This window comes from Platalea leucorodia (assembly GCF_965183815.1).
Source record: "Platalea leucorodia genome assembly, chromosome: 6".
In the NCBI taxonomy this organism is placed as follows: Eukaryota; Metazoa; Chordata; class Aves; order Pelecaniformes; family Threskiornithidae; genus Platalea; species Platalea leucorodia.
The window spans coordinates 57,435,717-57,451,834 of NC_138828.1; the positions used below are offsets into that span (position 1 = coordinate 57,435,717).

The following is a 16,118-nucleotide window of genomic DNA, read 5'->3' on the forward strand; positions in this document are numbered from 1 at the left end:
GGCTGCCCTTATATGAAAGAACAGACTGTGTGGACTATTAACATTTGAAATATGAATTATAATTGTGTTTGTAAGAGTTACTAAACTCTTCTTATTGGTATTGCCAACAAACATATGTTTCTGAGCTCTTTTTGCGTGGGAGATTCATGATAACTATATTCTAAAAAGAGATTTTTTGGATGAAGGTGAAAAAAATAGCAATTACAACTGTTTTCCGAGTAGTGCTGAAGCTTCTGAAATTCGTGGTGCATCCCTCTCCCCCCCCTTTTCTTTTTTTTCCTGAGTAAACTTCCTGTAACCTTATAACCAATACACCTTTCTCATATGTTGTACTGATGACAAGTCCACGTGGATTAGTTTGGGTGCTGGTAACTGTGATCTACTGTAGCAGAATTAAATTTCTGCCAAGTCACTTGTTCTGTCCATTTAATTTCACACATCGTGTTCAACATGTTTGGGTTCAGCTCATAATCCAAAACTTTTGGTTACCCTATTGTGACAAGTCTTTATATAAATGTCAAATTCAAAATGGTCGACTGTCTAGCCATCATGGCATTTCTACCTCAACTGAAATTTACTTTTCTTCAGATCCTGATGTACTGTACTGTCAATGTGTAGCACAAATCCACTGAGGTGAAAAGGCAGCTCCGTGCCAGGAAGCCATGAGTTTTAAAATGCATCTCTATGCCACTGTCCTCAACCGACAACTCTCTCTTTATGGGGGATGGATGGAGAACATCTGAGGGGAAGAAAACTTCCTGGGAAGGCCAGTGCTCAGCATAAGGTGTTCTCTGGCAGCAGCCAGCCTCTTGTAATGGAGAGTTATGAAGTTGTACCATGCTGTAGCAACCAGCTCTGCTTCTGCAGAAGAAACCAGGGATTTCTAACACTCCTGATTTTGAATTAGATGATGCTTCTCTCCAATCACTTGCGTCCCATATTATGGCAGATGAGGAGCCAAAGATCTATTTGAAACCGTAATGCCAAGTTCTCAGTTATAGTATTCTGTTTTACTCCTTTGATAATCTTCTAATTGTATATTGTATCTGATTTTACTCTCCTACCAGGAGAAAAGTAAGACTTTGTCCGATGATCCTGAAAATCTGCTGAACAGTTTAAATCATAGTTGTGCTCTACAAGTCTAGAAAATGCTTTCAGAAAGGATTTCACCAGATATCCTTGTTTTCTAAATTAGAAACAATTCTTTCAGCAAACGTTAAAAAAAAAAAAAAATATATATATATATATATCAGAAATCAGTCTTCTGATTTCCTTGTTCCGAATTATATGTTTTGTTTCTGATGACCGGCTTTTTTCCTCTGTCCAATGTGCGTACTCACACCAGATGCTAACTGTAGCCCATCCTTCACCATTGCAGCTCTCCGCTGATTTGTTGTTTTGGTTTTGTTTTTTTTTAAGCACTGTTCCTCTGCATTTGGTATGTTCTATTCATGAACTTTTTTCTTTATAGATTATATGTATATGCAGTCCACTTAAGCTTGCTAGAATATTCTTTTTCTCTTTTGTTTTCTATTACTGATCACATGAACTTGTCTAGGTGTCTCTTGCTCTCCATTGGAAGCTGACCTTTTACTATGTTGTAGCACAAAAAAGCTTCTTCCAAATTCTTTTCTGTTTTTTTTCTACATTTGAAAGAAAGTATAAAACAATCCCTAACCATGCTTTAAGTCTCTTGTAATTGAGTACACTCCAAAAGTTTGTGCAGCTTTCTGATCAGCTGGACCCATTCTCTTGAAGGGACGAACTTTGAATGATGTAGCAGAGGAGTCAGTCATTTACCATGATAACTTGAATTATAGTTTTGCTAGGTCTGAATTACAATAGCACTGGAAGTAGAAAAATGTGTCACACTCCAAGAAATCTAAAGTGGAGGTGGTAGTTAGTATATTAACAAATACTGCAGTAAAAACAGTGTGTTTTTACCTTAGTATTCTGTCTGCATAGATCTGTACTACTGATCTCTTTCCCCTTTCCCTGCCCCCTTTTTGGAGTTGTAAGAGTCTCAGTTTGGCAGAAGGAACTGCGTAGTAATAAAGACTGTGGAACTTCAGAACAAATAGGGAATGTAACCACAGCATCAAAGCATGTTTCAGTTTTCATAGAGACTAGTCTGACTTCTCTCAGCATAGCGTTATTGGCCTTAAAGAAACAATCTTTATTAACGACTGAATGCATCATGACAACTGAAAGAGCATTGTATGATAAGCTGCCAACATGTGTTTTTTTTCCTAATAGTATCTTTGCACCATAAGGCTTTGTTCAACCCTGAATATGAAAATAAATGAAAATCATCTGTGACAGAAATACGCCATAATACTTGGTGAATGCAAATTTAGTGGTAATTATTGAGACATCCGTTTGGTAGTCTGTCTTTAAATTAGGAAAATATCTTTCTAGGAAACACCTCTTTTAAATGCTGATTTCAGAAAGCTACAGTTAAAGAAGGAAAATCTGAGGGTGTTCTAAGTTATATTGTAACACTAGTTGCTGTGAAACATCTTTCAGTTGAGATTTTAATTTAATGGTTGTTTCTATCCTTTTAATTCTTTTATTTTAATTCAGGGAACTAATAGAAGAATTACATCCTATAATTAAGGAAGCACTTGAAAGAAGGCCAGAGGTAATTAGATATTTTCCACTATATTCAGTACACAGTTTTAACTATCTTCTCACAAACGATAGTAAAGAGATGTTAGTTATGTTCTTTAATTTCTGCATGTAAAAGCTGTCAGTATACCAGATAAAAAGGTGAGATTTTGCTTTTTTAAATGATTGTGAGGTGTTTACATTAGAAGAGCTTTGTGTTCATTTTTGAGCTCTGTATTAGTCCTGTATCAAAGAGGTTTTGTTTCAAATGATGAAAAAAATTACTGTAACCTTTTCCACATTCTTTTAATTCCTTTTACCTAAGCATAGATTTACACAGTTGTTACTTTGTTGTATCATCAGTAACATGCCCACAATTAATACTACCTAAGATATAGAATTGAGTTCTACTGTCTACCAACTTTGTTTATTTTTTTTAAATTAAAAAGGCTGTAAGCTCACCAGACTGACTGCTGTAAGTAAAATTTTCTGATAGAGAGCATGTTTTACAGCAGGGTTTAGAAGCCCCAGTAGGTATTCATAGAAATAATAATCTCTGCAAACACAAATTCAGAGATGATTACTCAGTATTTTTTGTGGTAACTGTCATATTCTTATTAGTAACAAATTAGTAATTAAGTACAGATGATGGAAAGGAACATCGCTCCTGTTTCAAAATGTTACTGGGCTATAGTGTGTTTTGTCAGTCTTGCATGCAAATATGTAGAAAGATTGGCATTTGTACTTCAGTTCATCATTTTATATGTTGCACTTTGCGACAAGAGACTGATAAATAACATTATTTTGATAATATGTGTAATAGCAAACCTAGTATATCTTGGAGTTGCAACAGGGAAAAATTTTGTTCATTGTCTGGTTTATTCGAATTGCTAGCAATTTTGGTAACTCATCTTAAAAGATTGGCACCTCTGATAATTGATGCCAGTTGTAGTACAAATATAATAATGCTTTTGTATGCCACGCTGGTTTTATACTTAGTTTTTCCTCTGCTTCATTTAATTTTGTGTTTCCTCTGTTGAATAGAACATGAAACGGCGCAGGCGTCGAGATATTTTACGAGTACAACTAGTACGAATATTTGAACTGTTGGCAGATGCTGGTGTCATTAGTCACAGGTAGGGGCGGCACTGATGAGAAGATGTTGTGTATGCTTCTGAACTAAGTAACTAGTATTCTTATGACCCAGTATAACAAGTATGCAAAATTCTTCAGTCAGTTTTACTATCCCACTAAATAAACAGACATGGTTTTATAAAACTTTGAATTTTGTAGGCTTTCTAATCCCTCCGTCCCCCATGCTTTTTGTCACAGTGGTCTGTGTTTTATTTAATATGCTACTGTTCTCTGGGACATTGCTTTGAACAGGCAGTATGTCACGTTCCTTGTTGTTTATGTGTGTTCAAACATCACACCAGTTACGCGAATCAGAAAACACAAGTTACAACTATTCTGTAATCAGTCTGAAATTCCTCCTCACCTGGAGTCCTGATGCTAGTCAGCGTGTCCTATGCTGAGAAAGCTACTGCTCATTAATATTGGACCTTTTTCTTTCTGAGGGAGGCAGAATGTTAACTGGGTTGGGTTTTTTTCTCAGTTTACCCTACTTGTGTAGGGACACTTTGAAAGAAGACTTAAAATTCTGGCATGTTTTACAAGTCTCTTCCAAATTTTTTTCTATGCAGGTGGAAATGTGTAAGAGCAAGTAGGCTAGGAGACTGGCTAGGCTAGCTCCTCCCATTCTGTTAGACAGTGATACTTAAATATTTATTTATCAACCTTAGCAACATAATCAGTGTGAAATTCTCCATCTTTAAGCAAGCTACTACAGTATATTTCAGAATGTTGCCTCAGAAGCATTGCTGTAAGGCCTTTCTTCTTTTTGGCATGCTGATTTTTCAGAGTGCAGCCATTAAAATCGTACTCTCCCTTCTTATCTTTTAAGGGACTCACTGGTGTTTAATTAGCGTATGTAAAATATCTCCTAACCACAGTCTGCACCCTGCAACTTTTCCCGCTTTTCTCTCTGAGGCCCGTCTGACTCTGTGGTGGAAGCTAGCAAGCAATTCAGGGCTGCCATAAACCTCCTCATCTTGCCTTTGGTGTGCAAGGCATACTTTTTAGTTATCTTCAGTACAAATGTGGAAAGACGGTGGAGGGAGCTGAGAGGAAAGGAATCAGCCTTCTAACAATTGTTTTTGAAAGGAGGGCAGGTTTGAATCACGTGCAGTCTTTAATGTCCTTATTTAGTTTAGTACTGACGTCTAGTCAGCTGCTAAAGCAACGAAGATGGGAAATGAATATATAAAAAGAACAAATTGCTTTCATCTGCTAATAGTCAATAGCATGTCATGAAGTCCTGAACATCTTGACTGACTCCCAAAAATTAGTAGGTAATATAGATGTCTATAGTCAAGTAGTAGTAATTATTTTCTCTGGTTTACCAATTGCATGGAGATCAGGGTGGGGGGAGGTGTTGGTTGTTTGGTATTTTTTATTATTATTTTTAACACTCGTCTCCAGTATAAGAACTAATTCTGTGGAAGGATGAGTGACTACTGATAGTGAGGCTTGATTATTAGCTTGCTTTCACTGGAGCTTTTTATTTAACACTGAAATAGAAGCTGGGTGAAGAAATTACTTTAAATATTTGCAGTGATGACGTTGTAGGTTTTTTTTTAAAGAGAAAAAAATAAGGATTGTTTTCAAAAATCATTGTATGTATCATACTATTTGATTTTTTTAATTTTATTTTTAAGTGCAAGTGGTGGCCTTGATAATGAAACACATTCCCTCAACAACACTTTACTTGAGTATGTAGATCTAACAAGACAACTCCTAGAAGCAGAAAATGAAAAGGATTCTGATACATTGAAAGATATACGATGCCATTTTAGTGCCTTAGTGGCAAATATCATTCAAAATGTTCCAGGTATGTAAAAATGCTGTAATAACTTCTGATGACTGTCTGTAATATGCAGTACATTAAAAAACAAAACAAACCAAACCAACCAACAAAACCAAATAAAAACTAAACAAACTAAAATCCACTTTTTCTCTGAAGTTTCAGAATACTGTCATAAAAATAATTTATGCCATCAGTTTTGTATATAACTTTAGCAGCATGAGTTTTTAAGAGGGATTTTTGGTACTGTTTGGAAGCATGCAAGTAATTTTATTATTTAGCAAAATTCTTGTTGGTTGGCAGTGCATTTACATTTTCTAGACTAATAAATAGCTTATTCTTGTACACTAGTGTTATTAAACAAGACAATAGTAAACCTGCATCCAGCTATTACAATGTTGAAATAATGTGTCTTTACGTTGATTTTTCCTTTTATATTCATTGTTTGGGTCTGTTTCTGTTTTATGTACTTTATTTTAAAGAATGACAAGAGGATTGTGTCTAACTGTGTTCTTTTCTTACAGTACACCAGAGAAGAAGTGTCTTTCCACAGCAGAGTCTACGCCACAGTCTATTTATGTTGTTCAGTCATTGGGCAGGTCCTTTTAGTATCATGTTTACTCCCCTGGACAGATACAGTGATAGGAACATGCGAATAAACAGACACCAATACTGTGCATTAAAGGTCTGGTAGCACTTTTTGAATTTTGGAAATAGATTGTTACGTTGACTTTTCTAATGCAAATTTAACATTTGAGCTTTTTGGATGTGGTTTTCACATTCATGTTGCCATTCATGACTTAGTTCTTTTTCTCTTCTGCCTACATGTAAATTTGTGACAGTTCAGCTTTTTCCATACTGTAAACTATTGCACTTGCTATAGGAATTTCTTAAAATTACTACTAAATGTTCACTTCCTGTGACTTCAGTCCTCAGTTGGCTAAGGAGAAAGGCTTTTATGTAAAAGTACATTAACAATCAAACTGACATATTAAGTCCTACATATGTCAGCATTTCAGTATTGACAGTTTCTTGTATTGAGAAAAATATGATCTGATAATTTCTTGAATAAGATGTTAGTTTTTTATTAACTTTGGTCTTCCTCCCTTGACTGAATAGAAGTTAGTTTTCTGATATTTTAATGGACTTGGTAAAAGCACTTCCTGTATCTGAGTTATTAAAATGTGGTGTTTTTTAATTACTTTCTAAAGGCTATGTCTGCTGTACTGTGTTGTGGCCCTGTTGCAGATAACGTTGGGCTCTCATCTGATGGCTATTTATACAAATGGCTGGATAATATTTTGGATTCACAAGATAAAAAGGTAATAAAGGCAATGTCAACATCGGTTTGCAACTATCGGTGCCTTCAACCTATGCTTTAATGAATTCTGCGTTCAGATTGGCCTAAGCGCTTTAGAGTGGCTTAAGCTCAAAGCTGTTTCAGTAGTGCATATTTTTGCACTGTCCATAATGCGTGTATTCACCCTGTTGAGGAAGGCAGTCCCTAATCACAGTCTAAGAACAGACAAAATAGAATGGAAGAGGAAAGGGCAAAGAGTGAAACATTGTGTATTGTTTACAAACTAATCAGCTAGGTTAAGTTGTAATAATAAGCAGATCTCTTAGAAATTTCAAGGAGACGAGATTTCGAACATGAACTCTTGTGAGACTGTAGAGTCCATTGGGGGTCCTGCGGAGTTATGAAGACCAAGCTTTACATCTAAACAGTAAGGCAAGCTTTAGGTCCAAAAGACAGGGCCTCCATTGCACTAATACTATGACTACATAAAAATACAGCTCCAGTGGGCTACTTTGATTCAGGAGAACGTGCAAGTCTCCATGTAGATCTATCCCATTGGAATTCCTGCATATGTTTAAGTGCTTTTCTGTATCTGATGCTCTCAGGTCAGTGTGCAGCTTGTAGTAAGTGAAAATAGTAAATAGCTCAAGGTGGCCTTGGAACTGAGGGGAAAAAAAGTCAATAGAGCTATCTAGTTATTTGCTTCAATAATTTATGACTGTGTGTGCAAGTTGAACATTAAACAGTTTGATAGAATTACCTGTTGTTATTTTAAGCTGTGGTCTCATTGTTTTTAGATGGAAGAAATTTTGTGTATGGCAGGTTTGGGTTTTTTTTTCTTTTTTCTTTTTTTTAATTAAATATCTATTTCCTGATTTTATGCCATTTTTGTAAGTTGGTCTTTTTTTCTATATTTATAAATAGATATTGGTTCTTTTCTGGAATACAGGTTCACCAACTAGGCTGTGAGGCAGTCATGCTGCTGTTGGAACTCAACCCTGACCAGAGTAACCTCATGTACTGGGCCGTAGACCGGTGTTACACAGGTTCCAAGCGGGTAGCAGCTGGCTGTTTTAAAGCCATAGCCAGCGTGTTCCAAAACAGGTACTACAGCATTTTTTCAAAACTTTAAACATTCATTTTCAAAGTGTGCTTTCATGTAGAACTGGGTTTTTTCCTCTCCCAAAGCGAAAAGATCACCCCTGGTTTTGTGGATGTGTTACTAGAGAAACTTTTCAAAATGTTATGTTATCTCATACCATATCCTCTGTAAATTAAACTTTAATAAATTCAAATTTTAAAAAGCCAAATGTAATTTTACTTATTTCACACTTGCAATTTTTCCCTAGGGATTACCAGTGTGATACAGTGACCCTCCTGAATCTGATACTATTTAAAGCAGCTGATTCTACTAGGGCTATCTATGAAGTTGCTATGCAACTATTACAGGTTTGTAAGCTAATTTTGATTGATTTTTTTTTTTTTTCTTTTAAAATAAGAATTGTCCCTGTGCATTAAAAAAAAAAAAATCTGTTATTTGATTGTCCCTTCAGTAAGGAAAGAAAATGTATATATTTTTTTTCTTCTCTATTTTAGTGCATAGTTAGGCCAGGTCCTTACTTGGCACAGACAGACTTCAGTGGAAGTGTGTCTGTTTTCATGAACTAAGCACTCAAGACTTGTATTTTCATAATATCTGCTTTTTCAAGAGACAAAACCTAAATGAAGATTCTTCTGGTTTGGCCCTGAAACAGTGCATAGCTCCATTTGTCCAAAAGCACCTCAGAGAGAAGTATATTGCTTCCTGTCCCCTTACTCTGTCTGCTGGAGTAGCAGTCAGTTTTCTGATTTTTGCATTAATACGGAACATTTTTTCATCCATCTGTGTGGAGAGATGATAGTGAAAATATTCTTAGCCATTGAATTTACTTTTGTATATTCCTTTCTAAGGTCACTTAGGGGTAAGCTTAATCTTACAGGCAGCATTAGTACTTAAAAATAAATAAATAGATCTGTGCTGCTTGTGGCTCAGACCACCACAAGTCTTTGAGGTTTTTTCAAAGGTTTTTCTTGTCAGCTAAATTCAACAGTGAAGTCCCCACTGAAATCACGCCCCTGTTGATACGTCAGCACTCACATCACCCTCCTTTTCAGCCCTATCTTTCTTCTCAAGTGAAGACCATTGCTTAAAATCAGCCAAAAATGACTCTTAAAGTATCAAACTGCTTTAGTCTCCTGCTGCATCTCTGCCACATCAAAGATTACATTGCTCCTATCCATGTCTCACAGATGAGCAGAAATTGATACTGTTTGGAAATACAAGTGTTCGATAGTATTTTACGTTCTGTTATAGAGAAATTTATATTTAATGCTGTATTTTGTGAAAGCATATTTCTGAAATGTATTGCTGGAAACTCATCAAGTGGAATGAGTCTTAGCTAGTCTTCTGTGAAATTACCACAGTGCTGGCAAATGCTGTATATGTATGTAGATCTGCATAGATAAGAAACATTAAATGAGAGTAGATACATGAATTTAAAAGGTGATTTTATATAAAGATTTCCATTGTAGCTCTATACTTAGCTTCAAATTCTGAACATTACTGTTGTAGATCTTGGAACCAAAGATGTTCCGTTATGCTCACAAACTGGAAGTTCAGCGGACGGATGGGGTTTTGGGACAGCCTTCTCCTTTACCACATCTGTATTCTATGTCATATTATCAACTGTCAGAAGAATTAGCGAGGACTTATCCTGAACTAACACTTGCTATCTTCTCAGGTATGGTTTTAAAACAAAACAAAAAACTTAATTGGGTCAAAAGCATTGTACAAAATGTGTAATTCTTATTTTTCAGTAATTAGTTTATATGTAATTCACTAAAATCAGGACAACAAGATAACATCATCATAATGAATGGAGAAGATGGAATTTACTGAGTGACAATTTTTGTTTACTTGTATTTGAAACATATTCAAGAGGAAACAACATGAATCAAAGATATTCTCACTGACTTTCTAATAGCCATGAAAAATCATGTTAGAGAAATAATTTGCAACTGTTTTTTAGAATTATTCTTCTATTGTTCTTTCTAGTGTTTTCTTACTTACTGTAGATTACTTAAAAATATTATTCCATAGCATTTTTAAACAATTGCAGAATAATAACCTCTTGCATCAATTAAAAAAACTACTAGGACTAATATGAGGAAGAAAAAATTTTAAGTGTTTTTTTGCCAAAGTTGGTATGTTTTACATGCTCTAGGTTTTCAGTTCCCTCCTCCAATTAGAGGAATATATATATGCATATACTAATATGGTTTCTTCAACATACTGTTTGTCAGCAGTGTCTTCAATTAGCTCTACTGAAGACTTTATCATTATGAAATAGCACTAGTCAGCTGAATGAAAAAATTATGCCTGTATCAGCATTACTTTATATCAGTATGGTCTACTGGGCTCATGGTGGTTGTTGTTACCAAAACAGTTCTCATTATTGATTTGCAATTCATGTACATGCCTAATTTTTGAATGACAGAAGTAAGTCAAAGAATCCAAACGGCTCACCCAGCTGGGAGACAGGTAATGCTGCATTATCTGCTGCCGTGGATGAACAATATTGAGTTGGTAGACTTGAAACCTTTGCCAACCATTCGTCGGCAAGATGAAGATGAAGAAGATTCTTTGAAAGACAGAGAAATAATGGTGAACAGTAGACGATGGCTACGAGGAGAAGGCTGGGGATCACCACAGGCTACAGCTATGGTTCTGAACAATCTGATGTATATGACTGCAAAGGTAAAACAAACTACTTACGTGCTCCATCTTGTTCCAGTGGATTGTTGTGTTTAGGGTGCAAGAAAATACTGTTCAGAGATACTGTGTTACCAAACTTTCAAGAGTTATTGTTCATATTTGTTGAGTTGCTTGTGTATACCCAAACTATACCATATAGTTTTAAGGTATTACAAGAAACATGTAATATGTAATATAAATGTTATAGTAATTGGTATATATAGTAACAATATATAACTGTTGTTTTGCAATATAGATATCTAGCTGGATAGATAATACCAAGTCGCGTGTATTCCTATGATCTCAAAACGGAGTTTTGGAACTGATCTTGTTGCCAGAGGCCAATAGCCCCTCTTCCTTCCTGTGACAGCTACTTCCAACAGAGAAAAAGTATTGGTCACATGTAGTGCTTCTGCCAATTCTTGATATCTTTGAATCCTACTGATGAGAGATCATGTTTTAAGCTACCAGTTAAAAACTCTTGGCAGCCTGTGGTCCATGGGATTTTATTCAGGATTGTCAGCAACTGGGAGAATGGGTCTCAGCTAAATTTAGATAGCTTTTAAAAATTTATATGCAAATAAATATATAAAAATAGAAATAAATTCACATATAAATAAATATTTATGTACTTATAATGTATAAAAGTATATATTATATAGAAATAAAATATATAACACGTACAGATATGTTTAGATATAGTTTTATATATTTATAGCTATAAAATAAAATAGTTATTTCCAGAATATGTCTATAAAAATGAATATATGCGAAAACTCCATTCTGGAATGTTAAAAAGGCAACAGCTTCTTAGAGGATTTATGTCTCCTTTTTGTAGAGCCTGTCCCACTTGGTCAATACAGATCACTTTCAAATACAATGTTTTCTACTGGAGTTTTCAGGAGAGATACTTGTTTTGTTTTCTAGTATGGTGATGAAGTGGCTTGGTCAGAGATAGAAAATGTCTGGACTACTTTGGCAGATAGCTGGCCAAAGAATCTGAAAATAATTTTGCACTTCTTGATCAGTATCTGTGGAGTGAACAGCGAACCCAGCCTTTTGCCTTATGTGAGTATGTGATATGTCTCTCCTTAGTGCTATTGATACTTTAAAAATTAGTTGTGTGTCTAGCAGCAAAGATGACCAAACAAAAAACGTGAGGTAGGATTTCTAGTATCAAAATCTCCAACCACATAATAGTTTCAGCCCATATTTTATGACCACTAAATACTATGAACAAATCAAATTCAGTTCTTCTGTTTGAGTTACTTTGGACATCTGTGTCGAAATTGCAGTATCAGTTTCAGTTAAAGCCGGCATTTATGGAATGAGCTTGAGAGAGGAAATAAACCAGAAAGGATATCGCACCTTAAAGATAGCTAAGGCTTCCTTAAGACAAGTTACTGACTATTGCAATTTACTCAAAGTGGTAAGTCTGAAACAGTCCACTAGCCATCCTATCAGTTACGAGTTGTCAAAATTGAGGGTATACTAGGTGGACCATAGACCTTATTTAGTGAGTAAATCATAAAAAATTGGAAACACTCGTTAGAATGTCTACGTCTGTCTTAGCATTTTTTGTTCCTTTGTCGTAAAAATGAAACTTAAGAGTTTCATTGCTAAATTTAGGTTAATTTTATTAGGACTATACACTGAACAACTCCTTTCCATGATAAAACACAAATCTACTGCACCAGTTGGTCTCTGTTCTTTAGTAAGAATTAAGATCGTTCCATAAGTAATATTTTCGTTAGAAAATTATTCTAGGTTTTGCTAATAGTCCTAAAAAACTAGATATGAAGTAAACAATCAGGACCTATAATATTATTAAGTTCTTACTAAGGACAGCTTAAGTTCTTCATGGATTGGCAATCATTTTATTGCAAATCAGGAAATCTAGCTTAATGTTGCAGCCCAAAATCTTTGTGTGTGCGGTTTGTACAAGGTGACAAAATAATTCCACGAGTCAAACACCTTGCATCACTTGCTTACTGTTCATTTTTGCATTCTCTCAAAAGGATCGAAATAAATCATTGAGCAGTAATGACTCAAGAAAATGTCAGAAGAGAAAAATATGAACTTACTGATGTCTAGAGTAATCACTGACTAGCAGCCATCTGCTGCTGCTTAGCAGTGACCAGGATTATTTTGATGAAGTAAGATGTAGTGGAGAATCCTTAATTACTATATGCTTAATAAAATATTGTTATAGTTAGGTGTTTATTCTTATCAGAGTATATAAAGACCTCAGGCGTTTTAGGAATTAAATATTTTTTCCCATGCTATAATTTAGGATAGTCCTAAAAAGCAGACAGATAATATAGTAAAATAAAGCACCTGTCACACCATGTAGGGACAGCGTGATTATTCTCACATGACCACGTATTAAAACAAAAAAACCCCACCCCAAGCCCTCTCAAAACCGAATTTATTTTTTGTTAAAGCATATGTGAGAGCACTGCAGAATAACATGAGGAAAAATATGATACCTACTGGAAAAGAAATAGTGTAGAACACAACTGTGAAGTATCAAAAAGAAATTATATCAGAATACATTCACTCCAATGTTGATCCCAGATGTTGCTAAAACCTTTGTAAGAAAATCTTTTACTTCTTAAATAACTGTTATTGAACTCAGAAGACTTATTTTCTTACTCTTGTGATATGTTTCCAATGCTTGCTGCTGTTGACAGCTGTGAAAGCAATTTTGTTTGCTTTTAGAACTAGAGTAAGTTTCAGGTATTCTCATTTGCAGTGCAGGTAGATATTGATTGTAACAAGTTGCAGTATTCATATCTCTTATTTTCCTTTTTTTTTTTAAATCAAGTCACTGCAATAAGAATTTTATTTATGTACATACTATTTTATATACATATACTTGTTTTTTCATGGCAGGTAAAGAAAGTTATTGTTTATTTGGGTAGAGATAAAACAATGCAACTACTAGAAGAGCTGGTGAGTGAACTTCAGCTTACAGATCCTGTCAGTTCAGGAGTCACCCATATGGATAATCCACCGTATTACCGGATTACTTCCAGTTACAAAATCCCCTCTGTCACTTCAGGTGAGAATTTATTAACTTAAACTTTTATTATTGTCAATGATCAACATGCTGTTATCAATCAGTTATAATATTGGAGTTCATCTGTAAATATTCAATAGGAGTACAATGATCTGTTTCTAAAAATAATTTAAGGTACAAAGTTTGTTTTACAAGACCTGTAGTTTTTGGTGTACCCAGAGTTCTCATTAAAGAACATCTGATAGGTTCACAAGGCACAGGTTTATACTAACATGTGTGTTAGACTTTGTCTGTGTTCAGATCTTGCACTGTTTACACTCACTATATTGTTTTTATGTCAATTCAGTCAAACAACTGGGAAATTTTATATAAGTTTAAATCCATGTAAGTTGTTATATTTTAAGTTCTGTCATAGACACAAGCTGCACCTGTAGGAATTTATTCAAGAGGATTTAAGTGAACTTACTTAGGAGAATTTATTTAGAAATAATTAACGATTAACAATAGATCAATCATCAAAAAAAAAAAAAAAACCACTAAAAAAAAGTGTTAACCTCATGCTTCAATCCAAGAACATGCTGAGAAATGTGGGGAAAAGCTGTCTGGTTTTGGTGAAGCATCTTTCAAAGTGAGCCACAAAAGATATGAATGGGAGGGTATCTAAGCAAGGAATTAGCTTTTGTGCTGCAAAGCTGTCAATGTTATGAAGCAGCTTGGACCTATCACATAGGTATTATCTGGATCACAAGGTGGATGCATTGATAGTTGTTCATGAAAGTGTTTAACAAGTAGGAAAAAAAAAATCTGGGGCTCTTGCACTTCAGTGTAATTGAGAGTAGTAAAATCTGTGGGGAGCATGCAAAATTATTTCCAATTGTGGTCATCTATTTAGTGTGATGCTTGCAAGTCTCTCTTAAAAATAAATTGATGCAAGCCTCACTGAAGGTTTTAATCCCTAATCTGTTTGTGATTTGAAATAACTGCCTACCAAAGTCCATCTACATTTTACAGATTACTGTGAGGTATAGCATACAGGAAAGACATGACTAGGTCTCTAGATCCTGCTTCAAAAACAAGCCTTTCTACTTAATTTACATTGAAGACTCAGAGATTCCTGGAATGGATTCTTCTGATTTTTTCCAGTTAGTGAAATTATGGTAGCAGCTCAGAATCTTTTAGTCTAAACAACAATTTTTTTCTTGCACGTGGAAGTAATTTCTATGGCTCAGTTTGTATTTTTGCGAGTTGCTGTAGTGTGAACCTGGTTAGGGCTCTTGGTATGGACAAGTAAATAAGGGTCATCGTGTAGTGCTTAAGACTGCTTTTCTTTTTTATTGACCAATCTTTTTCTTTGTCCATAATTCACAGGTACCACTTCTAGTAGCAATACAATGGTAGCTCCCACAGATGGCAACCCTGACAGTAAACATATAAAAGACAATATTGAAGAGAAGTAAGTATCTCCACGAAGAGTAGTTATTAGTTGAATTACAGGAATTTCTGGTAGGTACTATAAAGACTTGCATCTCAATGGCTCCAGGTATGTCTGCATTGCAGGAAATATATGATTGTAAGTTTTAACAAGTTTTAAGCAACAGACCTGGAATACTATTTGGGATTAACAGTAGCAGCCTCAATTGTAATTTGAACTCAAAAAGCTGTAGAGGAAACTGAATAAATTAAGGGACCAATCCAGGTCAGGCTTTGTATTGCTATAGCGATATTTTTATTGATGCCTAAATTAGCTACTATTACACTGGATTGTATATGTTTACATAAGAGAAATTATACTGCAGATGGATGTGGATACATTAAAGGCAAATGTTATTAGTTTAGTAATGTAGCCAATTTGCAAATTGGTTTCCTAGCTCACTGGAAAACAACAGTGCCCATGTGTTGAAAGCTGGTTTATTCTCCCAGTTAGGGCATTTGGATGCCTGGTACCTGTGGCAAGATCCCTTGCAGCCAGCTTTAAAACAGATGCCTCCCTCCCTAATTTTTGAGCTTCTTGAGAACAGTCTTTTGGAGAAATTTGCCAGACAGTGGTACCGGTGTGAGGGTGTGGAAAGCAAACAGCTGACACGGACTTAGTCAGAGTGTGGACTGGGAGCTCAGCAGTAACTGACTGGGGGCATGCTCTTGTTTTGTGTTAAATATGAGATAGCTAACCTTAAAGTGAGAAGGGAGTAGGGATTCTATAATTAGCATAAGAAGAAGTGTGCACAGAAAAAAGTGCAGACATGCTGTTACTGTAGGGTAGCTACTATGTGGTAAATTCACAAACCAGTTTATTTTGTGATGACTTGTTTGAGAGTCTTAGTAATTATATTTCCAATATAATTTCCCAGTTGGACACTTCTTTTCTTCCCTAGGATAATTATGTCACTATAGTTAGATTAATAAATATATTGATAGAGACAACCCCAATACTTCAATTAAATTGGGGCAGGGGGGCTGTTTCAAAATAAGTCAC

At 35.2% G+C, this 16,118-nt stretch overlaps 1 protein-coding gene across 7 annotated transcripts in view; it reads left to right on the top strand.

The window, feature by feature from the left end:
- Window positions 1-16,118, top strand: part of FRYL (FRY like transcription coactivator) — a 182,920-nt gene that overhangs the window by 117,473 nt on the left and 49,329 nt on the right. For all 7 annotated transcript variants that reach the window (XR_014228520.1, XM_082315338.1, XM_082315339.1 and 4 more), the window contains 12 exons: window positions 2,584-2,641; window positions 3,652-3,743; window positions 5,385-5,557; window positions 6,055-6,215; window positions 6,742-6,852; window positions 7,780-7,934; window positions 8,180-8,279; window positions 9,442-9,610; window positions 10,367-10,626; window positions 11,551-11,691; window positions 13,519-13,687; window positions 15,014-15,098. Coding sequence is in view for 6 of the 7 variants with exons in the window: in XM_082315338.1 (XP_082171464.1) it covers window positions 2,584-2,641; window positions 3,652-3,743; window positions 5,385-5,557; window positions 6,055-6,215; window positions 6,742-6,852; window positions 7,780-7,934; window positions 8,180-8,279; window positions 9,442-9,610; window positions 10,367-10,626; window positions 11,551-11,691; window positions 13,519-13,687; window positions 15,014-15,098 (1,674 nt within the window). In the remaining variant the exon portion in view is untranslated. The remainder of the gene's footprint in view (window positions 1-2,583; window positions 2,642-3,651; window positions 3,744-5,384; window positions 5,558-6,054; window positions 6,216-6,741; window positions 6,853-7,779; window positions 7,935-8,179; window positions 8,280-9,441; window positions 9,611-10,366; window positions 10,627-11,550; window positions 11,692-13,518; window positions 13,688-15,013; window positions 15,099-16,118) is intronic.